General features: G+C 59.5%; 1 protein-coding gene across 9 annotated transcripts in view; it reads left to right on the top strand.

The window, feature by feature from the left end:
• Positions 1–25,506, top strand: part of CELF6 (CUGBP Elav-like family member 6) — a 57,927-nt gene that overhangs the window by 18,198 nt on the left and 14,223 nt on the right. For 4 of the 9 annotated variants that reach the window (XM_044450525.1, XM_044450527.1, XM_044450530.1 and 1 more), the window contains 3 exons: positions 15,420–15,468; positions 23,625–23,753; positions 23,917–23,996. In XM_044450525.1, coding sequence (XP_044306460.1) covers positions 15,420–15,468; positions 23,625–23,753; positions 23,917–23,996 — 258 coding nt within the window. Of the gene's footprint in view, positions 1–15,419; positions 15,469–15,938; positions 15,945–20,240; positions 20,261–20,928; positions 20,939–23,624; positions 23,754–23,916; positions 23,997–25,506 lie in introns of those variants that run through there. The other 5 variants (XM_044450532.1, XM_044450531.1, XM_044450529.1 and 2 more) reach the window with 3 other exon arrangements.

Below are 25,506 nucleotides of genomic sequence, written 5' to 3' on the forward strand. Positions count from 1 at the left end.
CATTACATTAAGCATCCAGCACGGGGCTGGGAGAGCGAGGCCACCAAAGGCCATCTCCGCCATAAAGACGATGGCAGCTCGGCAGCCTCGGCCTCACCTGCTCCTCTTCACCTCTTCGGGAAGAAACACGCTACGGCCAGCGCCTGGCTCGTCCCTGCCGCGCTTGGAGAGACGGAAGGCTCTCCGACCGTGGCGCGTGCCGCTGCGGACGTGGGTGGCCATGTCCCTGGCTCTGCAGAGGATTGGCGCCTTCTGTGTGGAGGGCGGCCTGATCTGAGTCTCGTTCAAAGAGGAAGAGTCCTCGGGAAGGGGAGCAAAGCAGAAGCGGAGTGTCGCTGGCACCCGAACAACGAACTGAGCCGGCACCGGAAGGGCTGTCGCGGAGAGCGAAGCGGGGGTCTCTGCTTGATCCCAGCGGAGTGCAGGGCACGGGATAGCCCGCTCGAGCTGCAGGAAGCCGGGCTGCGGCTGGACACCAGCGAGGCCTTCCGGGCGGCCGAGGCAGTGTGGCAATGGAGCCCGTTCGCTGGGGAGGCGGTTGGCTCTCCCAGGCTGGAGGCATTCAAGGTGCGGCTGGGCCGCCGTCTGGGGGGGGGGGCGGTTGAGCTTGGAGTCCTGCCCTGAGCAGGGGCTGGGCCCTCTGCCCCTTCTGGCTCCCCCGTTCTCCGAGTCGATGCTTCTATGGCCAGCACCTTCCCTGGGATGGAGAGACTGGCCGTTTCTCTTTCCACGAGACTTCTGCTGCAGTTACAAAAACCAGTCCAACGTCTGAGTGCCTCTCTGCATTTGTGTATGCAGGCAGATGTTACGCGTTCGTGCAGGGCATTCTTATCCTGCTCTTCAGTCAAAAGGGCTCCCACAACCGCTTACGAGTACCAGAAATGGGATAGTTCCTGCCCTCAGACACATCCTCTAAAAAGTGAGGCACAAGGAAAGGGGGGAGGAGGGAGGAGGGGAGCGCAGGGGGGCCCTGGCTGTGGCTCCCGGCGCACCTGGCTGGCAACGCAACACAGCTTCTCCCCACACCCACACGCCGCACCCACCTGCCTCGCCCCGCTGCTCTCCTGCACCTCCTCCAAGGAGGGCGTCCGCGGCTCGCCTCTCCCCTCATTCATCCCCGCGGCGACCCTGTGGGGTAGGCTAGGCTGGAAGAGCATGACTGCCCGGTGGGCCGCAAGGGAGCTCCCGGCCGGGGTCTCCCCAGTCCCAGGGCGGGCTGGCGGCCCCAGTGCCTCCGGGGACCCTCCTCCTGCCACCTGCTTTCCAGCTCGGAAGGAGCTGGCCGTGGTGCTGACCCCGTATTGGCGCAGCTCTGTCTCGAGTCCGTGCAGACGTGGCCGGCTCAGTTCCTCCTCCCCTGGCCAAGCCCCGCTTGCTCCTGGGAGACCCGCACCTGTCTCCATCGTGTGTGACATTCGGGGCCTGATAAGCTTTTTCCATCTGGCCGCAAAATCAGGAAAATGGCCCCGGGGAGAAAGCCCGCCCCCTCGCTGCAAGGAACCCTCTGCCCAGATCAGCTTTAGGGGTGCACCGGTCTTGTGTAGAGCAGTGCACGTGAATGGGCCCCCTGTGCGCGCACACACACACACGCATACACACCCGTACACATGTTGGAAAGGAGACGGCTTCGGCCACGGGGGCTGCAGAACTGCGGAAGGAGATGCTGGGGAGGGGAGGCCGCGAGTGCGTGTGCCTGGCAGCTGTGTGGCTCACGCACTCAACCTTCCCCAGGAGGAGGCAGTTGTGTGCCGTGACACGCACACTCCCACTCAGCCACGCAGCTTGCAGAATGCCTTTGGGCCAGCATGGACTCTCAGTCCAACCCAACTTGCAGGGCTGTTGTGTAAGGATGGGATGGAGAAGAGGCGGGGGATGTAAGCCACCTTGAGTTCTTGAGAGGAAAAAAGGCAGGATATAAATATAATTGAGGAAAAAGTTTTGCGGGGAAGCCAAGCTGGAAGTTGGCAGATGCAGGGGCCTTCATGCTCCATGAAGTCTAAATTTCTGAATTAAAGGATCTCAAAACAGCCAAGTCCCAGCATTAGAAAGAAAAGCGCTGTTCACCATCAGCTTCCACGTCCCCCGATGGAGGAGAGGCACAGTGGGAAGGGTCTGGAGCCATCGGAAGGGCAAGGGGGGGACCCCGCTTGTGCAGATGCAAAATCCCACAAGGCCCTTCCAGGAAAAGCGGCCCTGTGTGGAGGGGGCTCCCTGTGGAGCAGCTCCTGGGCATGAACAGAGCACTGCTTGCTTTCCAAAGGCCTGCCTTTGGGGAAGATGGGAACTGGGAGAGCAGCTTCCTTGACTTGGAGGTAAACTGCTTTTCCAGGGTTCTGGGCTGGGAGGACTTGGGGGAAATTTCAAGCTGCTCTGTGTGCCTGCCTTCATGTTCAATGTAATTCTGGGCATGTCCAGGTTCGGATCCGGGACACAACGTGTGTTTCTGGGTTCCCCGTGGGAGCGTGGCTGTGGGGGCTTGTCAGCAAGAGCCCTGCGCTTCCAAAGCGGCCCCCATCGCCCTGGGCACGGGATGCCCTCCCGCGGCGCTGGGCATCCAGCGTGCGCTCCATCGGGTGCAAACACGGCTGTCCAGTGGTTGCGTCCTCCTCCCGGGCTGTGCGTGGAGGTGCGCCCGGAGGGGCCGCGGGCGCATGTCCGGCATCGCCCTCTTTCCGTGCTACCTGTGCCAGCCCTTCCACCCCCCTTGGCAACACCCAGAGCCCCCCCAGAAGTGCGATCGGCTCCACAAAGTAAATTGTTCATCTGTGACTGCCTACCCTGTTGCCATGGTTACCCTTATCAAGCGCACGACGTGTCTCCACGGCGACGCCAGGGAAGCGCTCGCTCGCTGTTGTCCCAGCGACGACAGATATAATTGTAGTGCTCACAGGATGGGGGGGGCGGAGGGAGAGGCGGCAGCGGCGTGGGGGCGAGCGCAAGCGGCAGGCAGAGGGCGCGGCGGGGCGTCCCCTTGGCGGGGGGCGGCAGAGCAGGAGGGCCGGGGCCGTGCATGCACGCCGATGCCCAGTGAGCCGTCCGTCCCTCCGTTCGTCCGTCCATCGTTGGCCCGCGGGCTGCCGGGCGTGTGCGTCTCGGTTTGGCATAAGGACCACCCCCCCCCCCGGTTGTTGCAAAGTTCTTGCGTTCTGTGAGAAGCATCTCTGGTGCACTGTGAAAGGACAGGATTTTGTGGTGCTTTAGACATAAACCAACAACATTTGGGGAGTTCCCTTACGGACGTGGCTTGTGTTCTGCAGTTTCAAGATGGCTAGCCATATTGGTTGGAGATGGGTGGTGGGTGGGTGGATGGATAGAATCTGCCCAATAAGCCACTTTCACCGAGTGGATTACAGGCTGTTGACAGCCCAAAACAGCAAACAGTTGAAAGTCTAAAATGCAAAGACCGGAATGCAAAACAACACGCAGCGCAAGAATCCATAAAGCAGCCATAAAAGTCTAGAAGCTGGGTCTCTAAAATGCCCGAGAAGGGAAAAGAGGTCTTTGCCTGGTGCCTGAAATATCCCAGCTGAGAGTTTAGTGTCACCTTAAAACAAGCACATTTATGATGGCATAAACTTTCATAGACTTCCGTTTCCTGCATTCAGATGCATGGAGTAATATACCGAGTTCCACATCTCTGTGCATGTAACACTTTGTGTATATGATGAAATAGACTTGTGTCCACAAAGGCATATTATGCAATCGCAGACATTTTAATCTTTGAAGGTGCTACAGGAATCTCAGCTGATTCTTTGGAAATTGCCTGAAACAAAGGGAGCTGCTTCCAGAAAGCAGGGCGTTGCTTCCACAAAGGCCACATAGGCGTGTGCAGCTCCAGACTCGTGTTTTCATAGGCAGTTTCACATTATATACTAGGAACCGGGAGTAGAATGTACACTCGTCCCCCTGTACCTTTGGCAAGCTGCAAAATAACTCCCCCACCCATCACCCCCTGCCTCTGTTTCAACTGCCGGGCCACATCATGGCCTATTCTCAGCCCCTGGTGCCACCCTGACTGGCCCCCCAGCGAGGCCAGGAAGGGTGAGACCCCACAGCAGGTTCTGGCTGTGGGTGCCAAAGCTGCCAGGTTCGGTCCCCCGCATCTCCAGGCAGGGCAGGGAAACCGGGAAAGCTGCTGCCCATCGCTGGCCTGGCCTGCACGGTGTGATCGTGGATTCCCAGCCGGACAGCCAGGGAAGTGCTGCAAAGGCACCCGAACTGGGAAGCAGCCGTTCAGCACGGTGCTGGGGAGCTTTCTTTGGTAAAGCGGAGAAATTGCCCACCGCCTCCCGGTGCATCTGCTTTGGCAGCTCCCCCAGCTTTGTCGGCAGTTCTCAGTCGACCGTTTCGCAACTGGACGCTGGGACTGTGTGCGACTCACCCTCATGCCCTCTCCGTCTGTCAGTTTCCATGCGTTTCCTACTCTACTTTCTGGCTCCCCTTTACAGCTGAAACATGCAAGGAAACTTGCAGGACAGGACAACATGGACCAGTCGGCTGCAAGCAGCTGGGTACAACTGTGAAATTTGGGGAGAGGGGTCAGAAATGACCCCAGCGGTGCATTTTGAGGTATTCGAAAAGAAAACAGCCCCAGCTGTGCATCTTGAGGATCCAGAAAAGCAGCCACGAAGGAAAAGGAGCGATGATCGGAGCAGAGAGGGAGACCGGATGGGCTTTTCCACAGAGGACACGGAGGTTCCAGCTGGAAGAGGGGCAGGAGCGGAGCTGGGGGAAAGGCGCAGGGTGGCCAGAGGCTGTTCCACAAACTCGATCGCTCTGCGGAGTGGACCTGGGGGCGGCTCGGCCCGCTGGGCAGAGCCATCCGTTATTCCGCCGGATGGAGTGATGCTCCAACATGGCACCAGCCTGTAAAAGATCCTGAGAGAGCACTTGCAAGTTTCCCTCAGATAAATAAATGGCTGATTAGGCCCCCAAGGCAAACGGATGCCTCTGGCTTGCATTTCTCACTCACTCGAAATCACAAAATCCATTATCTTAAAAGGTACATAGGAGAGACCATTTAAAATAACGTCAATTACCTGTGGATCTGCTTCAGTGACCTTCCCATCACTCATCGGTGATAAACATTTGTTTACTGCGTCTCGCCGCCGCCCTTGCTCACCACCCTCTGCACGGAGTCGGCGGCTGAGGGCAAGAAATAGCAGCCTTTCTGGACTAAACAGTCTGAATTAAAAGCGTGTGGCTCGGCTGGGGGCCCCGGGGGGCAGCGGGCTCTTGCCTGCAGCGGCCTGCAAAAGGAAGAGGCCCCCTTGTGCTCTGACTCGAGTGCTTCCCCGGCACCTTCCCGGGGTGGCCGTTTTGCTCCTGTACCTCCGGGGGGCGGTTCTCTGTTTGGAGGCCCCCTCGGCCTGCCCTGCGGGAGGGCCCTGTGCAGGAGCAGCTTATCCATAGATGACCTCGGGTCCATGTCCGCCCGCAGAGAGTGCCTGGAGCAAGACCGGACGGGCCGCCCAGGGGTTGCGTGGTCAGTCCTCTCCCACAGGGCGAGACGGAATTTCTATTTAAATTGCAATAGCAGCTTCAGCGTTTGCTCCCATGAAGGCATCGGTGCGCTTTTTGTGCCAATATCTGCACACTTTTACCTGCACCCTGTTTCTGGAGCAATCTGTAAGTGGATGCCCTATTTTGGAAGCGTCTCCCGTAGGGGCTTCTTCGCATGCCCCTCCTGATGGCACATGGAGAGGGAAAACGGATCGCGGCTGCCTGGGAGAACATCGCACACTGCGCTCCCTCGTCTGAGCAGTCGAGCGAATTCCATGCAGGGCTGCACGGACCCGCATGTCGTAGGTGGCCTGTGGGATCGCACGTGAGCAGGGCTTGAGCTGCTCCAGGGCTGCCTTCCAGCCAGGACTAATCCAGGCGCATGAAGCATCCAGGAACCAAGAGCCGCTTCCTAGAGCCCTCCTCCCCAGCTGCTTTTTTTAGCAGCGCGAGTGCCGAGGATCTGGGGGCCGCTGAAGAGTCCCGGGTGGTGGGGGAGCCTGCATTCTCGCGCTGGAACATTCTCCCAGGAAGGCAGCTGAAAACTGAGCATCAGTGTCATTTGTGATCCTAAATTTATCCTGATATAATTTAGACTGTGATGGGTGGAGGGGCAAGACTCTTCCTACTCGTTGCCTCAGGACATCCATAGCCGTCCAAGGCTGAAAACGCCAGACTTACGTATCGCCTCCCCGAGGAGAGGGAAGCGGGGAGAAAGGTGCGTTTGGGCCCCCAGCTGCTTCCCCAGGACGCGTCCCCAAGAGAAGCAGGCGGGCCTGGCCTGGCTGGAGCTGCTGGTCAGGGCGGTGTTCCCAGGCCTGGAGGGAGGGAGGACCCCTCCTCCTGCATGCGGGGCTGGGCAGCTGCAGTGTCCTCTGCGTGTCGGACTGGACGCTGGCCTTGCACCTGAGCAACACGAGTTTATGGGTCTTCAGAGTTCTGCAAGGTTTTCCAGTATTGTTGCCACAACTGACCGACACATTTACCCTTCCGGAGCTGGGAGGAACCCTGGGAAAGACTCTCCTGTTGCCAGTGGATCTACCTGTGAGCAAGCACCTCTTCGGATGACGCTGCAGACTTCCCCTTGAGAAGGAGCCCTCCCCAGTTAGCTAACACTTAAGGCAGCATCTCCCATCCCAAAGACCTGGCCTTCCATAGCTTTTGTATGGCAGCTCCAAGCAGCCTTGGCATGGGCCGTGTCTCCCGCTGTTACCGTGGTGAGGACTGAGCATAGCTGGCCTGGGTTCTGGGGTTCCGCTGTGGACTGGGGCTTCAGAGAGGTTTGGGCAAGTCAGATTTCTGCGGAAGGCAGGAGAGGGGAGAGAACCGCCCCCGGGAGAGCGCCAGGTGTCGCTGGGCCCGGCCGCCGGAGGGGCTTGTCGGTGTGCAGCTGCAGCAAGGACTGGGCCTTAAGTTGGAGCATCTGCTTCTTTTAGGCTGGTCAGCCCCATCGTCTCCCTAAAGCCTCCTCAGTGAAGGGCCTGGGAATTGAAACAGAAAACATCTGCAGGGCCGATTAAGGAAGGCTGTGCTGAGCGCCTCTTTGCCACCTCACTGCGGTTGCCTGTAAAACATCTGTGCGTGTTGATGGGCTGCCTTCAAGCAACTCTGCTGGCCATTTTTAGAGATTTGGATTACAAAACCCGACCAAATGCGGCTTTATACTTGTCCTTTGTGTAGCTCATGGAAGGTGGTGAGTAACTGCCTTGGTTCCCTGAGCCACCAGGTTGCATCTGCCTCCGTCCCCACCTGCATCTGCTTGGTGGACCTCAAAGTTCGCATGAGAAGTAAAACTGACTCCACCAATCGCAAGTGTGCTAGTCAAACATACCCAGGTTTCTTTAATAAAGTCCTACCAGGTTGTAATGCAGAACTATAAGTGCCCAGGAACATTCCTTGTACTGAGCCAGACCACGCCTTCATCTCACCAGGCACTGCTGAGACTCCGGCTGCCTGTATCTCTCCAGGGTCTCAGGCAGGAGTTTCTCCAGCCATATTAGAAGAAACCGAAGCTGGGGCCCTCTGCACGCCAAACTCGTGTCCTGCTATGGAGCTACAGCTCCTCCTCTGTTAGTGAATGTCTCCATTTTCCTCAAATCATAGTCAAGGCTCAACAGAGAACCGACAGGCCATGGGGCACAAGCCAAAATGGTCAAGAAAAGGCAGGAGAAGCTGGCGGCCCTCTAGGTGTTGTGACAGCCCAGCTCGCGTCACCCCTAACCATTGCCCATGCTGCCTGAGCCGATTGGAGAGGAAGTCTGGCAACTTCGGAGAGGGGGACGTGGAGTCCCCAGCCTGGGCTGAGACGAGCTGGATGAAGATCGGTGCTGCCAATGCAAGTTGACAGCCCCGGCTGGATGGCCTCTCTCCGCATGAGGCCATCCGGAGGTGCTTCCTGCTCTCTGCTGATCTGCAAGCTGGAATCCTCCCCGTGCTTTCCTGTGCTGCCTTGCATTGTTAAGGGCTGCCGGGCTGCCTCACCTCCCCGGGGACTGTCTCTTGCTGCCAATGTAATCTCTATCAACAGGATTTGGGAAATATCCTCTGGGAACACAAGGGCTGGAGAAACAAACACGGGGAAAAAAATAATCATTACTGATTAACCATTAGCTGCATCTCCACACGGTGTTGTGCTTGCAGAGTGCGGGCACGGGGAAGATTCGGGATGGGGGGCGGTTCATGCACAGCCCCATAAGCTCAGCTGGGCTTCCCTCCGTCCTTTACCAGAAGGGCGACCTGAGTCTCTCTGCTCCATGGGCGACTGGGAGGCAGCGCCGAAGGAAAGAGGGACGACCATCTCTTTTAGGTCTGCTTCTTCTGAGGGGCCACTGAGCTGGGGCCGGGGGGGGGGAAGGGCGCCCCCTGGGCCTCGGGTGCCTCTGCGGCACGCAGCTGGAAGACGCTGCGTGGCTCGGCTTCTTCTGTGCGGGGCTGTGCTTGCTTGGCCTTTTGTTCCATTTTAAAGAAAGAAGCAGGCACTGAAGAGGAAATCAAATTAGGCAGGGCCGGCCCTTCTAGGTTTGCGGCACCTGCTGGAAGTGCACCTTTTCCGACAGGCATTTCCAGCCAGGCCTTCTTGTCCTCGGTGGGGAGACTCGCTCTTTGCACCTCATCCAGAAACGTCTTTAATGCAAGCAATTCATAAACACCATTAAATGAATAAATAATAGCAGTTGTGTTTGCATGACTGTTCGTACAAAGTGTGGTTATATCTTTTTGGCACTGGACTTTCCTGGCGATGTGATGTGGCTGTGAAGACCTGGTGGAAAAGCAGCCAGGAAAAGTCGGAGGTTCTGATCTCGTGGGGAGAAGCACGGATGGCCCTCCAGGACGGCCTTTAGCAGACCATGGATCGAAAGTGGGGGGAGAAACCGTGTGTGTTTCCTGAAGGTCTCTCTGGTGGGTCCTATTTTTCTGCCCCAGATCCTTACATCAATGCTTTCGGACTGTTATTTTGCGTGTCCTGACCCGTAGATAATGGATTTTGTGAGCGCATTGTTTCCCTTCTGCTTCTCAGGGAAGGCTCAGCCATTTTGTACCCGGATGTGTAAGCGTGGCGGCCTCCCACGGGGAGAGGGCTTGACACATGACCCGCCTCCTCTCGCACACGCGAGATGCACACGCACAGAAGGGCTGCCGGTGTTCGGTGCAGGAGGGGGTGACCCGGGGCCGCCCTGTGATTCGGCACGCGCGCTGGCCGGGAAGCCGCCCTGGCAAGAGGCAGGCTGGAAGCGGCCTCGTGAAAGCTCCCCCTTGGTGTCAGTCTGACTAATTTGTTAGTCTTATCGCTGGCAGGATCCGACGTGCCCATCATAGGCACATGGCCATAAAACTAATGTAGTGAGGAGGCAGCCCGCAGAATGATGGATACGGCCCGCCGCTTGGAACAAGCATTAGCTTTATGAACCGGGGGTAATGGAAAGGAAATATTTGTCATTGGCCTCCGGTGGAGAAGTGGCTCGTGGGAAGCTCTGTGGCCACGGGTCTGTTGGCCGGGTGGCCCATCCCGACATGCGGGGGGCCAAGGAGAGGGGCGCAGAGCAGCCTGCCTCTCCCGGAGGGAGTCGCATCTCCCCAGGCCCCATCGGCCGGAGGGCTGCGAGGATTGCCGTGGGGCTGCGCTCCAGAGATTGCTCCTTCTGGAACAGCCCCCCTCTAATAGCGGACTCGGTTGGTGAGTGATGACAAGATTGCGGGCGAAACGGGGCCATGGAGGAGCACGAGGCTGCGCTCGGCGCGCTCGAGGGAACCCCGGTGCTGGCCGGCCGGCCGGCCGGCCGCGCTCCATTGCAACAAAGCGCTGCGTGGCTCCCAAGGCGGACGCGGAACGGGGTCTCTTGGAGGAAAGCGTGGCCAGCTGGCGGCCTGACACCCAGGGTGGGAGCGGGCCATGCTGCAATGCCTTGTTGCAGCACGCACGTCTTTCCCGAAACAGCCCCTTGGGTGGGGAGCAGACACGTCGCCCATGCCCACCCCAGACGCTGCTCAGTCTTTCTGCAACGATCCGAACCCCGCCCTCCCTTCCAGAGGCCCCCACAGGGGCTGGCAAGATGCATGATTTTTTTAAAGCCATAAAAGGAACAAATCCCACCAACAGAACAAAATGCCATCAAGCAAAAGCTGCCAAGAAAGCGGAATGCAGAGGTGAATTTACTGCCACCGCTGTCCTGCCCAGATTCCACTCGAAAAAGCGTGTTGAGGCTGTAATTCTTGGCGCGCTTAGAAAGAAGCAGCCCCAGTGAGCAGCGGGGGGCGGGGGGCCCTTCCATGCCATATGCGTGGGATTCAGTTGTAGCCCGTTATCCTAAGCAGAGCAGGATGCCGCTTTCTTCCCTTGCAGACAATGCCGTATTTGTGCGTGTGTGTGTGTGTGTGTTTCTGAACTGTACAATGGATGTGAAAAGGGAGCCATCTCTGCCAATATTCTCACTGCAAAATATAAACACAACTGCATCCTATTTGGGGATGGCAAACCCAGATTTCGGCATGCGCTCCCTCGTGAAGGGCACCGTCTGGGTGTGAGAAGGAGGCAGCAGCAGCTTGGAGATGAGGGGAAGGCAGGGGGTGGTCGGGCCCCCCCAAAGAACCCCATTCAGACGTGGTGGGTCTGGTGCACTCCAGGCTTTACGCTCACGTTTAAGGAACTGCCCATGGCACGACCCCCAGAAATTAGACCAGCACCGTGGGTAGCTCCAATTTGTGCAAACTGGAACCTGGATCCGTCGCTGCGCCGATTCGGAGCCGGTCGGCCCGCCATGCTGGCTCGGAGCCAAGCGGAGCGTTTGGAGAGCTCTGCCTGCGGAAACCGAGCGTGGCAGAGGGACCAGTTCTGCTCCAGCCTTCTCCCTGAGATGCTGCTTTTCTGCATGCGAGACTTCAAGCGGTGGGGGGGGTGGAGAGGGTGGCCGTCTTAATGCATGCCTGGGGCCGTCAGTTTCTTGGAGAAAAGGTGGGTTAACGAATGGCCTCATGGTTTCATGGCTTTTTAGAAGAAAATCGAGCGGAGGCCCAGCAGTGGTCTTCCAGGATCGGAAGAGTCGTCCTGGCGAAGATGGAGCACTCGTTCGTTCTGGGTTGCTTCAGGGGGCAGGACTAGAAAGCGCAAGTGGAATTGACAGAGGAACAGATCTGGGCCAGCTCTTGGGAGAAGAGAAGCTTGCTTAGCAGAAAGCCGCTCGATGGTGGAACAAGCTGCTCGGGAAGCGCTGGGCTGTCCTCTCCGGGGCGCATCTCTGCTGAGGGGGGTCCGGAGCTGTCGGGCGGGGTTGTGCCACAGGCCTGGCCCCGAGCAGCACGCCGGATGGGGCGGCCTCCAAACCGATTCTAACCTGGGCTGGTGGAACCTCCAGGAGCCCGCACGGTGCGGGGGTTTGAGGGGGGCATGGGGAGCCCAGACTCTGGCCCCTCCCGGCCATGAAAATGCTGGCGAGGTGGGCATTCTTGCAGCTCAACCTACTCTGCAGGGTTGTGGTGAGGGTAAAATGGGGAGGAAGAGGACTGGGGAAAGCACCTTGTGAAAGGGGGGAAGTGAGATATAGGTGTAACGATTAGCTCGACCCCCTCCCCACCGTGATTTTTCTTCCTGCATCGCCCCAGTTCATCCGTGTGGGTCTGCCCGAAGGAGGGGAGAAATGACTCCTCTCCGAAGCTTGGCATGCGCCGATCATCAAGAAGGAACCGGGCTCCGTACTGAGCCGCCGACTCTTCCCAGTACCTGGAAGGCACAGCGAGCCTGCCAGGATGCGGCTTCGCCTGCCAGAGACGGGCAGCCAGCCGCTCTCCGCAGGGGCGCTTTGAGCAGAGCTGGAACCGAGCTCCGTCCTGGAGGCCTGGCTGGGCCGGAGTGAAGCTGCCGGGCGTTCCTGGGCATCTCGCGCGTTTGCTTCCACGCCCCGCGGAGCACACGGGCTGATCGCTTTTGCAGCGCTCTGCGTTCCAGCCCGCTCTCCTGCAGATCAGCCTTCTCCAGTCTGCTGCTCTGCAGATGTTCTGGATTACAGCTCCCATCAGCCCCAGCCACCATGGCCGATGGTCAGAGGGGCTGGCGCTTGTAATACAGAAGATCAGGAAGAAATCGGTTTGAGGAAGGTTGCTGTGGGCCAGTGAAGGTTTGATTTCTCTGGTCTCGCACCAGCCAACCTCTCGTCCATCTCCTGAGCACACAGAGCGGAAGCAGAGCGGCTCAGAAGCTCTGCAGTGCCTTGCCTGGAGGCTGTGCGGGACTCCCTGGCAGAGGGTCCTCTCGAGGCACCGGGGGCTGCGAGGGGCCGCCTGCACCGACACTGACCTGCCCCAGCAGCGAGATCAGCGCGGGAGGCCCTCCTCTCGCCTCCCTTGCCAAGAGCCCTGGGCTGGCGAGCGCCAGGAACAGCGTCTCCTTAGTGGTGGCTCCCCGCCTGCCGAATCCCCTCCACGAAGCAGTGCACACGCCTCCTTTTCGCTGGTGGTTTGGCGAGCCCTAAAGATATTTCCATTTCATCCTGCTTGGGGATGATTTCAGTGTGCTGTTCTTCACTTTGATGACGGTCCGATCTCCTGGTGAGCTTGTGTCATCTCATTTCTCCGGTTTGCAAGCTTGCTTGGCGGCAGCGCGTAGCTGGATGATTTCGGAATGGCCCTGCGGGGACCCTCTTAACGGGGGGGGGGGGGCGTGTGTCTCACCGCCAACGTGACGCACAGAACACACATTTCTCTCCATGCTTCACGCTTCCAAACTGCTCTTTCCTTCCTGATATATTCGAACAAGAACAACCATCTCGTGTGCCAAACCTGATTCTTTTTTAAAGCTCTGGGCTTGTGCAGCTTTGCATTTGAAGCTCTCCAAAATCATAGCTCCCTGGAGGAGACGCTGGTGCCAAGGGAGAAGGGGGCGGCAGAGGGGGCGGTGGCTGGATGGAGTCCCAGGGTCGGTGGGGGTGGGCTTGGGTGGGCTCAAGGGATGGAGGAGGACGGGAGAGCCTGGGGGAGGGTTGTCTGGGGGGTCACGATGGGTCGGGCACGACTTTGCCACTAACCGCAACCAAAAATCATAGCCCCTCAGGAGCAAAATGGAGCTGGCTCCTGCTGTTCCAATCACCTGCCCTGTGCTGCACGGCCCTGAACCGCTTCGGGTGGTAAATATCCTGAAATGGGAAAGAAATCTATGAAAGAAATCAGGACACCCATCTCCTTCTCCCTCCAGCTTTCCCTACTTTCTAGACACTTGAGTTGGTGAGTTTACCTGAATCTCTCTCTCCCTCCTTGGAGTGGAGCCTTCCGTGAGCCACGCACATTCAGACGCACACTGGTAAAGAAACATACAGGGAAAATCCGTACGCTGCACGCATTCCTGCACTTCTGAATTTTCCTGGTTGCTGGTCCAGACTCCCAGAAATTCCCCATCTCCTCCAAACAGCTCCCAGTTGTCCAGCCAAGAGCTCAGCGTGCGTGCGTGCGTGCGTGTCTGTCCATCCAGTGGGGAGTGTGTGCAAGATAAATGATTGGACGCATCAGTATCCTTTCATCTGTCACCCCAATGAAGCGAAGGGACTTTAATTGACTTTAATAGCCATCAAAGGCCATCAACAGCTTCTACTAATACGCAAATCAATTAGCGAGATTGATTGGCAGGAGGAGGGTGGTCAGGTGGCCCTGGGCGGCGACAGAGGAGCGGCGTGAAGCCGGCCCAAGCGAGCGAGCGTTGCTTTGGAGGCGGCTTTCGGGATGTGACGGAGGCGCCCCGGGGAGCTCGGCCGCTCGATGTGCGGGCCCGTGGCCTTCGCGCTCTCCCCGCCGTGTGTCTTGCTCGGTGGGCCAAGCTGTCGCTGCGGCTTGTTGCGTTCGGGTGGCAGCTCAGCAAGGGCACAGGGGGCCTGCGGCGAAGCATCGCCGAGGGTGGCCGGGCCCCACAGTGCAGCGGAGGGTCCCCTGTTCCTGGTTGCTGCCCACTGCGGATGCGGGTCGAGGCCAAAGAACCGCGAGGAGGCCGAGCAGGCAGGTGCCTTGGAGCCCCCCCACACCTCGCCCCTGGCCGCAGCCCCGATGTGGCGCGTGGCCGGCACCACTGGCCACGCAAAGATTCGCACTTGGAGAAGGTGTTTGCGAACGGCGTGCAGACGCAGGCGGCTGTAGGGTGGCCTCCTTTGCAGAGCGCAGGCCTGTTTCGGCGCGACCAGCAGACTATCCCACGCTGGGAAGGGGTTCGTTATTTAAAGTGTCCAGTCCGAGTTCAGGTTAAAGACAAAGAACCTCCGGAAGGAAGTGCTCCAGGTGTTCCAGCAGCACCTGGACTGGAGAATGAGCAGGCAGGTGCACAGGTCATCTGGTCCGGCCTTCCTCAAGCTGCGCTGCATTTCAATTATTTTATTTTATTTTATTTTATTTTATTTTATTTTATTTTATTGAGTCAATGTGGTGTAGTGGTTGAGGGCACGGGACTGGGACTCAAGCACCTGCTCAGCCATGGAGCCAACTGGGTGACTTTGGGCCAGTCACAGACTCTCAGCCCAGCCTACCTCACAGGGTTGTTGTTGCGGGAATCAGATTAAGAGCAGCAGCAGGAGAAGGATGCAAGCCACTTTGAGTTCTTTGAGGAGAGAAGAAAGGTGGGATATAAATCTAATACGTAAACAGCATGATGGTTATTTCTAAACTGGCAGCCATCCCGATACAGATGCGCTTGTTTTGTGGAAAGGGGCCACCTCTTTTTAGGTTCCTTGTGCCCCGTCCTGGCTCTTCACGAGTTGCCTCACCGGTTTGTGCCTGGGACATGCGCAAGAATTCCGCCTTTCAGCACATGACACGGACGTGACCAGGCCAGAGGCCGGCTGGGGGAAGCGGGAGGGCGGCTGGATCCCATGGCGCAGCGGGTTGCGCCATCCCCCGTCGAGCCGGAGCCGCTCACCCGTTCCTGGCAGCCGCGCTGCCCCTGCAGAGGTGGCCGATTGAGGCCTGGGCAGAGCTTCGTCAAATGTTCGGAGATGCCGCTGTTCTTATTACCCGAGAGCCACTTTCACAAAACTCTTTGTGATACTTTGGCCACCCAATGAGAAGGAAGGACTGGCTGGAGCAGGCCCTGATGCTGGGAGCGATCGATCGACGGCGAAAGGAGGAGGGGGTGGCAGAGGCTGAGTGGGCTGGATGGGGTCGCGGGGTGGTGGATAGGGGGCCGGGTCAACTCCGGGGGATGGTGGAGGACAGGAGGGCCTGGAGGAAGGTGGTCCGTGGGGCCGCGACGGGTCGGGCACGGCTTTGGGGCTGAGCAGCACGGTGCCACTTTGGGATGCCGAGAAAGGGAGAAGCCACGTGAGGGGGCCCTGCCCGCCCCCCGGGGCGCCGAGTCGTGCAGGGGATCCCCGTCCACCGGCTTCCCGCTGAGCTCCTCGGACCGCTCGGGGAGCGCCGCTGCCTCCGCGCTAACCCTGTGCTTCCTTCGACAGATGAATCGCCCCATCCAAGTCAAGCCAGCGGACAGCGAGGGCCGGGGAGGTAAGCGCCGCTTCCTTTGACGTGCATTCCTCCGGCTGCGGCCGGGGCCTCCGTGCCTCCCATGGGCGCAGTCCCGGAACAGCCCCGCAGGCCCCGCATTCTGGGGCGCCGCGGCTTCTGGGATGCCAAATGGGCGTAGCACCTGCCCTTCGCTGCAGAGCCGCGCGTCCCACCGGCCGGTGCTTGTGGCACGCCCCGCCTTGCACGTGCCCCTCAGGGCAGCCCCCGTGGTCACGCCCCCCAGAGCTCCCCACGGCTGCAGCCAGCAATCCCCTTCTTCACGAGGGGCAGGTCTTGGGAAGGCCTCGGGGTCCTGGCGACCTGCGGGAGACCTTTTCCACCACAACAGGGGCTGGGCTGTCAATGCCAGGTAAACCCTCTTCCCCCAGCCACTGCAAGGAGTGCAAGCTGGGGGCGGGATGGAGGGCACCGGGTGGGGGATGCCAGTGCATTTGGTGCGGCATTTGCAGGCCGCGGTTTGCTCCCCCTCGGCCCCATGGCCGCACCCCCGGGAGGGCTGGCTGCTGGCAGGAGGCTCAGGGACGGAAAGGGGCAGAACCGGGGCTGGCCCACGCTCCTCTCCGTCCCAGGATAAACGCTGACTCTGATTCACTGCAACCCAGCCCATTTCAGCCTGAGGGCCAGGTTCCGTTTTGGAGAGCTTCTCGGGGGCTGCACACGCAGGGCAGGGGCTCAGGCTCCCCAAGCCTGACATACGTTTGCTTCAAGCTCTCCGTGCCGGTAGCAAAGGCTTCGAGGAAGTGCCTCAGTCCTGTGGAAAAGAGGAGATTGCAGCCCCTGGTCGGCGGCAGAAGGACGGCGATGGGAGCCCCGGGGTAGATTAGGGACTGATATGGGCCCCAGGCATGAGGTTCCCCACACCTGTTCCGAGCTCTGCATTCATCCTGTGCTTCAGGGTTAGGGTGGCCAGTGCCCCCTCGGCCAAAGAAAGTCCCCAACCTAATGGGCTGTCAGAGGAAGTCCTCTGGAGGCCCCCTGCATTAGAAGGGCTATCAGAGGAACAGTCCTCAGTGCCGTTGAGTCTGGGCACCCAGCGGCAGAGTGAGCAGCGAGTGGGTGGGTGGCCCAGCCGGTGGCAGCAAGGACGGGCCTCCTCTCTAGCCGTGCCCCCGTCCCGCGGCATTCGTAAGTGACCTGGCTCAGCTTGACTGTCGTTCTTGTTGGAGGCATTGCTGCTGCTATTATTATTATTTCCGTTTCTGTACCTCCCGGCAGCAGACACACTCCGGGCTGTTTACAGCCGTTAATACAATACAATAAATAGGATAAACAGTAGAATATAACATTTCCAAACAATTAGCAGTTACAAATCATAACAAGGTTTAAATAATCATACACAGAAAAGCATCTCACATGAATTAAAGATGTACTAGGAATATTCAATTCAGTAGTAACTACACTGAGGTCAAAGAAAAACCAAACCAAAGGGAAAACAACCCAAATGGCCAAAGAAATCGCAAGGGGCAGCCGCCTATGTCGCTGGGCTCGGTCTGGGGCCGACCCTCCCCAGCCGGGTCTGGTAAGCCAGAGATGGTGGGACCGGGTCTTCGGAGCCCCGCTGATGGCCTCTCGTGGAACATCGCTGGGAAAGCCGGAGAGAAACTAAGCGGCTGCGTGTGAGCAGCAAGCGAACTTCCAAGCGATGCCCTGGGAACACCGGCCCCGTGCATTCCCCTCCTCGTTCCCGAGGCCAGGATCTTGGGGTGCTGCAGCTCTGCCAGCTTGCGTGCCCCGTCCTTCTGCCCCGCTGCTTGCCGTGGGCCCCTTCCGCAGCGGTGGGGCGGGGGAGCCGCCTGCAGGTCTAAGCAGGGAGAGTCTGGGCGTCCCAAGTCCTCCTGCTGCCCGGGAGAAGGGGCGCGATGCCACTGGCTCCCCTTCTTGGCCCGAAGGCCAGCAGCACGGGAAGTGGGGCACGAGGGGGCAGCGCACTCCGGCTGGAGGTTGGCAGGGCCGGGTGGGGGGCTCGGTCCACGTCGTTCTCCTCCGGCGGCCACCGCCCCGCATCCACCGCCTGAGGCAGCCACCTCACCCTGCCCGATGGGGCCCCGGCCCCGGGGAGGGGAGCACCTAGCCCATTGAGGGCTCCCGGTCCACCGCTGCTGCCATCCCCACCACGGGCCGCTGCAGCCCTCCAGCATCTGCCGAGCTGCAAGCTGCTGCCCCCTCGCCCGCGACCCGCTGCCATCCAGAGCAGGAGAGTCAAGGCTCGGGCTTGCGAGCCGGGTCAGGTGCACTCTGCCGCTCCCAACAGAGCCCTGCAAGGCTGCAGGAAGCGCTGCGGCCACTCGCCATGAGCTTGGCACCCTCCTTGCACGTGCTGAGGCCGAAGGCAGGCCTGCAGCTCCCGGCGTGTCCCGGCCAGCCTGGATTGGGCCCTTGCGGTCCAAAATCCGATGCACCAGTTGCAACGCCTTGCACGCTTACCAGAAGTAAGTCCCGTGGGATTCCGTAAGGCTCGGAATGAGTCGACACGGACACGCCTGCATCTACAGCTCACGCTTCCAGGGCTGCAGCTAGCGGGAAAAGGGGATTCTGTGGGGATCTCCCATTAGCGATGCCCAGCTTCATTTTGAGAAGCAAGAGTCTAGTCCTGCTGCTTGTGGAAGTACAAAGCAGGCTTTGCAGGCGGTTCCCTGTCCAACTGGCCGCCTGGAAAGAATGCTGTTAAATGAAACGCTCCATCATTCCAGGCTCCCTGGATCTGCATGCCAGGCATCTGCAACGGACGTCGCACCTCGTTAAGCCCCAGCACCCTTTCCACCTTCTTTCGATGAAGGCAAAATCTAAACATTTGACTAAAATTACTTTAGTCAATGGGAGCCTGTACTCAATTGCCCTGTTGCTTCCTGTGAGCCTCACACGGTGGGGGGGATGGGGCTGTGCCTGCCCTGGGCTCCACCTCGGCGCGGCTCTGGCACGAGCCAACTTGGTTTTCCTGCTCCTGCTTTTTCCTTCGGAAGTGGCAGGAACCGGAGCCAGCGGCTCTTTGGCACCCTCTAGGGAGACTTGCGAGGCCGAGCAGCTGCAGCGCCCGATGTGGGCCGTGCCACGGCGTGGCTGCAGCGCCCTCCCCTGCCCGAGAGTCGGTTCCACTTTGGAGAGGCTCTGCAGGTGCTGCTCCAGCGGAAGGCAGGCTGGAAGGCCGGGCGGCAAGGCCGGGGGCAGACATAGTGCAGGCCTGGGAGAGGAAGGCCCCAGTGTCAGTGGGGGGCTGTATCCCCTCCAGCTTTTAGGGTGAGCCTTTGCGGAGCCACCCACGGCGCTAGACCTCATGTACCTCCAAGAAAATCAAGCTCAGCACCTCGGATAGCTCCTCTGAAGTTCAGGCTGCCACGGGCACTGGACGGGGGGCCCAGGGATGCTGCAACCATCAGCCACCACAGGAGCTCCACCCTGCAGAAAGGCCGGAAAGCTGCAAAACCCGGGAAGGAGGCGTTTGCCAAAGCAGGAGGCCGGGGGCCAGCTCAGAATCCCCAGAGGGCCGGATCTGAAGCCTAGGAAGCAGCGGCTGTAGACCTTGTTTCAAAGAAGCGGGCCTTGCATGGATGCCTGCGCTTAAGGATTGCTGTCTGGCCTTTCATCCTTACAAAGGCTAAGACGTATAATAAATACCGCAATAAAAACAGCAGGGCATCACTTATAAAACGGAGGGCTATGAAAACCTAAAACTCTCCTACGGCCAGAGGCAAGAAAAACACGTCACAGACACCTGGGCCTGCACCGAAAGGTGCGTGAGGCTAGCAGCTGTCTAACTAGCTTCCTTAAGGGGGGAGTCCCGAAAGACCCTCCCCTTTGTCATCCCCCTGGAATGCCCCGCAGGAACGCCACGGGCACCCCAGTGACATGGGGGCTGCGTGCCCTGCACCCAGCTGGGGTACAGCACCCTGATCTTCAGCGCTGGGTTGCCGGAGTGAGCGAGGGTTGACCGGAAGCGAGGAGACCTCCGTTCGGCTCTGCACCGGTCGTGAAGCTCACCCATGCCTGGAGCTGCTCGCAGCCTCGGGGAGCTTTGGAGAGCTTGGCACTTGCACAGTTGCTTGCAGGTCGGAAGGAAGCCCCTTCCCGTGTCCTCTGAAGGGCGGGCAGGAGTGAAATGTGACAAGAATCTGGAAGGAGCAGCTGCTCCGTCATGGGGGGCTGTGAGAACCGCAGACCCAGAAGGCCCCTTGGAGGTGATCTAGCCCAGCCCCTGCGGAGTGCACCTTGCAAGATGCGATCGCAGCGTCTCAGACAGACCGCTACCCACCCACGGTTTAACTGCCTCTTGCGAAAGTCAGCCTGCCGACACGCGAAGCCGCGTTTCCCACTGCCAGGCATCTCCACCAGGAATGCTTCCCCGTGGCTTCCACACACGTCCGTTAGAGCACAACCGATCGTGCCGGACTCAGACCACGCGACATCCAGACTGGCAGGCCACAGATGCAGGAGGAAGCCGCTGCTGCAGCTCATGCCCTCTTGCGCTTGCCCTGGCCAGGAAGCGAGCCGAGCCGCGACCCCGTCGGGGAATGCGCACGGGGCCCTGCTTCACACAAAGGGCACGCAGCCTTCCAGTCACACGCAAGGAAGCAGAACTCGCGTGGTGACGGTGAGGATGATGACGAAAATCAGGTGTCGTCATATCCTGGCACCCCTCTTCCGCCCCGGGGTTTCCCACTGCCCTCCTGCCCACCCCCGGAGGTCCCAGTGCGCAGCCAAACCCACATGTGGCCACGTGGGCAGGGGCGCGAAAGGCAGCGCTGTTCCATTCCCAGGGTGCAGTTGCTTGAGCAGGGTAAATAACAGTGTATTCAGAGAGAGAGATGTAGTTATTAAACACGACTCAGCTGGTGCCAGCAAAAGCTCCGTGTGTCCCAAAGGGAACCGGGAAATAAATTACCCACTTACAGAATGTAATTGGTGAGGGATTAAAAATCAATAGACAGGCAAGAACAAGCGAGCTGCACCGGCGGTCTCCGAGGAGCAGGAGGCGTCCCTGCGCAGAGGACGGTCCCCTTCCAGTCCCCCCAGCGCCACCCAGTCCACGTGTGGGCATTGTGGGGCCGCGGCCGGCCGGCCCCGGGTTCCCGTGTCTCTGAAACAACCTGTGCGGCGCGAGAAGCGAAGGCACGGGCCCGCAGGAGCACGGCCTCGGGGGCATTCTGGGAAGGAGAGAGACGGCTCAGTCCAGCCACCTGGCACTGCTCCGGTGCTGGGCAGAGAGGTGATCCAAAGGTCACCCCAGCGCCAGGTGCAGGTGCCGGCCCTGGAAGGGGCGTCGGGGCGGGACCCCAAAGCTCTATCCTCGGGGATCCCAACCCGTGCCTGCTCCTCAGGGGACAGGGCTCCAGAATCAAGGGAAGGATTTGGCCACAGGAAGGCACCAGGGCTTCCGTCTTCCCAGAAGGCACGGTGTGCTCTGCGCACACAGAGGAGGTCACCGTGCTGCCATCGGACTCTGAGAAACCGAGCCGTGAGATGCTTGCTCGTGTGCCACGCCAGCTCCCACATCCTCACAGCCCCCTTTACGGGACAAAACCTGGGTCAGGAAGGGGGCAGAGCCAGGCAGAAGCCAGACTCTTATTTAAGGCTCAGCCTCGCTCTGCCACTTGTTGGAGCAGGACACGGACCACCCTGCCTGGCCTCCAGACCCTCGTGGAGCTTCCTCCGGTCCTGAACTCTCCCTGCCTGGCCTTCTTGAAAAGCCGAAGCCCTGCTCAAGCCGTGGTCTGTATGAGAACGCTGGAACCCGGGCCCCACACAGCGCAGCCACAGAGCCCATGGTCTGAAGCGGCATGAGGCCAGACGCTGCGAAGTTGTCCTGCCTTTTGCCAGAGAAAGGTTGCGAGATTGGCTTATAGACTCCCAGCTGTCTTGGCTTCACCTTAGCAGGCCTTTAGATGCTACTTAAAAGAAGGCGGGGGAAAGTTGTATGAATTCTGACTGCTATTTCAGATGCACAGAGCCAGATTTCGGGTTTTTTTTTTTTATTATTAAAATTTTAAACTAACTCTAAAAACATCAATCATCAAATCCATCCGACGTACTGGGTCAGCCCCCTACTCATATTTTTTAACATTCTATAGTCATATTCAAATCCATTTATAATAACTTTAAAACATCTTTAAATCTAAGCCAAGTCCCGTTTCTTTAGCCAAAAATAAAAAAAATCCCAAGTTTGATAGAAGTCAATATCTTCTTTCTCCTTCAGTGATAAAGTCAATCTATCCATTTCTGCACAGTCCAAAATCTTTTTTAGAATGAGTTCATCGGCGGGTAATTCCTCGCTTTTCCAGTGTTGAGCAAATGCAATCCTCACCGCGGTGGTTACATCAGATTTCGAACTATTGCTGCAATTTAAATAGGATGCGGCTGCCCTTCACTGCGGACAATAGATGAGCACTCTGCATGTGCTCAGTTTGTGAGCAGCCAGACGCTCTGTTCTCCCTTCTTAGGGTTTCCTGACTTCCAACCGGACGTGGCTTGTGCAGCCCTTCAGAGAGAGCACCCCTCCCACAGAGGAGTGTCTTCCGCCTGCCTCCGCAGCAGAGAACTGCCCGTTGCCAAACAGAACAGGGCCACCCTAACAGACCCCCAGAATCCCTTTGCCCAGAGCTTCAGCCCCAAGACGGCCCCAGACCCTTCCCAGGAGGTCGCAGGCAAGGACCTGCCCAGGCAGCTGAGGCGAGGCCAAGCCCCCGTGCCGCACGCGCTCCGGTGCGGCTGCTGTTCGTTTCGTTTTTAATAGAGATGGTTTATGTTTAACTAGACAATAGATGAGCCCCGGCCCCTTAACTAATTTCCCGAGCGCCTTGCCTGACGAAGCGCCTGCTCTTCCATTATCTGTGTATCTCCCTGTGTTCCTCCGAGAGACCCCCCGTTTCGACTGTCAAACGCCATTAGAGCCCCACGACGGCGGAAGGGCTGCGGAAGACGGATGCCGGCAATAACCATGAACACTCGTTACGCCGCCGATGCTAAAGTTATCGATGTCCCTTGGGCAGGGCCGGCACTGGCAGGTTATGCAGGCCGTTGATCATAACCACGTAGCTGCTTGTTACTTTACTTAACAGTCTCCCTCAATCTCTCTCGCTCTCGCCCTCATATCCGCGTCCTCTTTTATTTCCCGTGACCTCCAAACCGACTCCGTCTTGGTGTCTGAGCAAGTTTAGGAGGTGAAGTAGTGCCAGTCCCTGGCCATCACGGTTCCCATCCGTCACGCCAAGCAGGCCTGCAACAAAAAGCTGCAGCGCGGAAGGCCGCTCCTCGGAGAGCCGGCCGGCCCTGCCCTTGCTTAGGATGCGTCGTCGTTTCAGCCGGCCTCACCGGTCCGCTTGGAGGGCTTCCCCTCCTTGCCAAGCTGCACTTCCCCTGAGCCGCCCTGTCCCTCCTCCTCGCCTTTCGTGGCTTGGAACAATTAAGAGACACAATCAGCGTGAGGGAGGGGGGCTTAACGGGTGAAATCCCTGCCCCAAAGCCTAGTTAGGAGCAGTAAGATTTGAACTGAAAGTATGCCAGTACCTTTGGAATGTCCACCGCAGCCCCCAAAAGATTCTCCGGAGCGGGATGTGTTCCTCAGGCTGAAACAGGTCCGGCCCCTTTCCTGGAAGCCGGCACTCAGAGTCGCAGGCTTGGAGCGTCTTCCGGCGGGACGCGTGCGCCAGGGAAAGCGGCCCTATCCCATCACCGGCCAAGCTTTCCGGGGGCAGGCGGGTGTCAGGAATGGCAGCATGCCCCTGCCTCTTCCGTGCTCGTTTTGGGGGAGTCAGCATTGCCTTGGCTCTGGAAAAAAGTCAGAGTGAAGGGCTGATTCAGAAATGAATTGCATTGGCCGCGTTTGCACAGTCACTGGGGGAAAGGGGCCACCGTGGTGTCCTCCCCGCTGCCCTGCAAAAGCCCCCCCTCCTTGATCACCCCCCTAGCAAGTCACCCAAACCCGGTGGTCGCATGGGGGAGCCTCCCGAAGCAGCCCAGGACCCTACAGCAAGCCACGGAGCCAGGCCCCCACCCTGACCCTGGCCGGAGGGTCTGGCCAGGCATGTATTCGCCCCGCGTCCCCCCAGGTGGGGACGGCCCGCGGCCCGGCCGCCCTTCCCCGCCACTCTGCCTGCCACTTGCCACTGCGCCGGCCTTGCTAACGGGAGGCGGCTTGTTTTTAGAAGACAGGAAGCTCTTTGTGGGCATGCTGGGCAAACAGCAGAGCGAGGACGACGTCCGGCGCCTCTTCGAGCCCTTCGGCCAGATCGAGGAGTGCACCATCCTCCGCGGCCCCGACGGCGCCAGTAAAGGTGAGCCGCCCCCAGGGGAAGGCCGCTGGGCAGGAGGGGAAGGGCGGGCCGCCTCTGAGGAAGGACACGCTCCGGCCAGCAGCGCTGGCGCGAGGGGCCTTCCTGGCCGCTCTGCCCAGCGACCCCGGGCCAGGATGAGCGGTGCCTCCTCCTCTCCCCACAGGATGTGCCTTTGTCAAATACGGGAGCCATGCGGAAGCCCAGGCCGCCATCGGCAGCCTCCACGGCAGCCAGACCATGCCGGTAAGTGCTAGGCGAAAGCCCAAACCCGTGTCGGGGGGCCAGCGGAGCGCCACCCTCCCACAGCGTGGTGGCAGCGGAGACTCGAACGCTGGAGTGGCGCCGTTGCCCTGCAGGAGGGAGGCTCTGGGGAGGCTTGGCGGCGGCGCACATAATGCAGGGCAGAGCCAGCTTCTCCTGCCCCCGGATGGTTGGCGAGGAAAGGCAGGGAAATGGCCTTCGAGGAAAGGCTGGGAGAAGCTCCCCATCCGGAACAGGCTGCCCGGGGCCGAGCGCTGCCAGCTCCCCTTCCCCTCCCGCCTGCTCAGGCAGCCGCATCCACCGAATGGCAGCCCCGGCAGCTCGTTGTACAGGTGGGCACACCTCGTGCCCGGATGCTTCGGGGAATGTGCTTTTTCTTTCAAACAAGGGGCCGCACGCCTTCTTTGAAAGGAAAACGTGGCCACAGCAAGTGCGGCGTCGCCTGGGGGCCACCGGCAGCCCACCCACGACGTGACGAGGCCCCTGATGGCAGCCTTCTCAAGGAGCGGCCGGCCGGCCGGCCGGCTGGCTGCCTGCCTTCCGGCTTCCTACAGAAGCAGTCTCAGGAGGCGCTAACCGCCACGGAGCAGGGGGCTTCTCCCCTCCACCAGGCAGAGCCCGCTCCTCTCGCCTTAATCCAATCACCCGCTAATTCATCCTCCCTTTGATTGGATCAGAATCTCGGGGATCGAATCACCTGTTGTGGGTCCCTTGTTTATTCCGATCAGCAGCCGTCCTCTCCAGGCAGGTGTTCCGCAGGTAATTCGATCGCGGGGCTTGAGGAGGCTGCTATTCAGTTAACCATGAAGGTCGCCATTCTGAGGGAGAGGGAGAGAAGGGGGGAAGAGAGGGCGCCCCGATCCGAGCTGGCTCCCCGCAGGGAGGTGAGGCCTGGGGTGCACTCTGCTCTGGGTGGCTGGCGGGCAAGAACAGCGCCAGCTCATCCAGCGCCCCTCGCCTAGCGGCTCTCCGGATGTGCCGCTTGGCTGGGGATGATGGGAATTGTCTTCCCAGGGAACGAGCCGGGCGGGGGGGGCAGGGAATCATTGGCTAGGGATGCCAGTCACTGCTCTCTCGCGCTGTTGAGATCAGAGGCTGGGATCAACGGAAGCGCAAGGGCGCAGCCTGCTTTCTTGATTCTCCTGGAGTCCATCTAGACCAGCGTCAAAGAGACACGCTTGGGGCAGTTTGAATGCCAAGCAGTCCCCCCGTCCGTCCCCCCGTCCGTCCGTCCGTCCCCGCCTCAGAGCCGTGCCAGCAGTCTTGTTCTTCGCCACTTACACCCAGTCAATTCCGCTCCTTCGCGGGAGGAAAGAGGGCTGCTTTTAGAAATACGTGTATTAGCTCTGCGAGCTCTCCTTATGTTCCTAGAAGGCCGGTACAGGGGGAGCCGGGGGACATGGGGGTGCGGAGGAGCTTGTCTCCAGCTCCCGAAATGCTAGAATGGTGCAGGTGGGGGCTCGGGAGAGGCTGAAGGAAGCGTCTCGTTACG

Source organism: Varanus komodoensis, unplaced genomic scaffold (genome assembly GCF_004798865.1).
Source record: "Varanus komodoensis strain SLA01 unplaced genomic scaffold, ASM479886v1 scaffold67, whole genome shotgun sequence".
Taxonomy (NCBI): domain Eukaryota; kingdom Metazoa; phylum Chordata; class Lepidosauria; order Squamata; family Varanidae; genus Varanus; species Varanus komodoensis.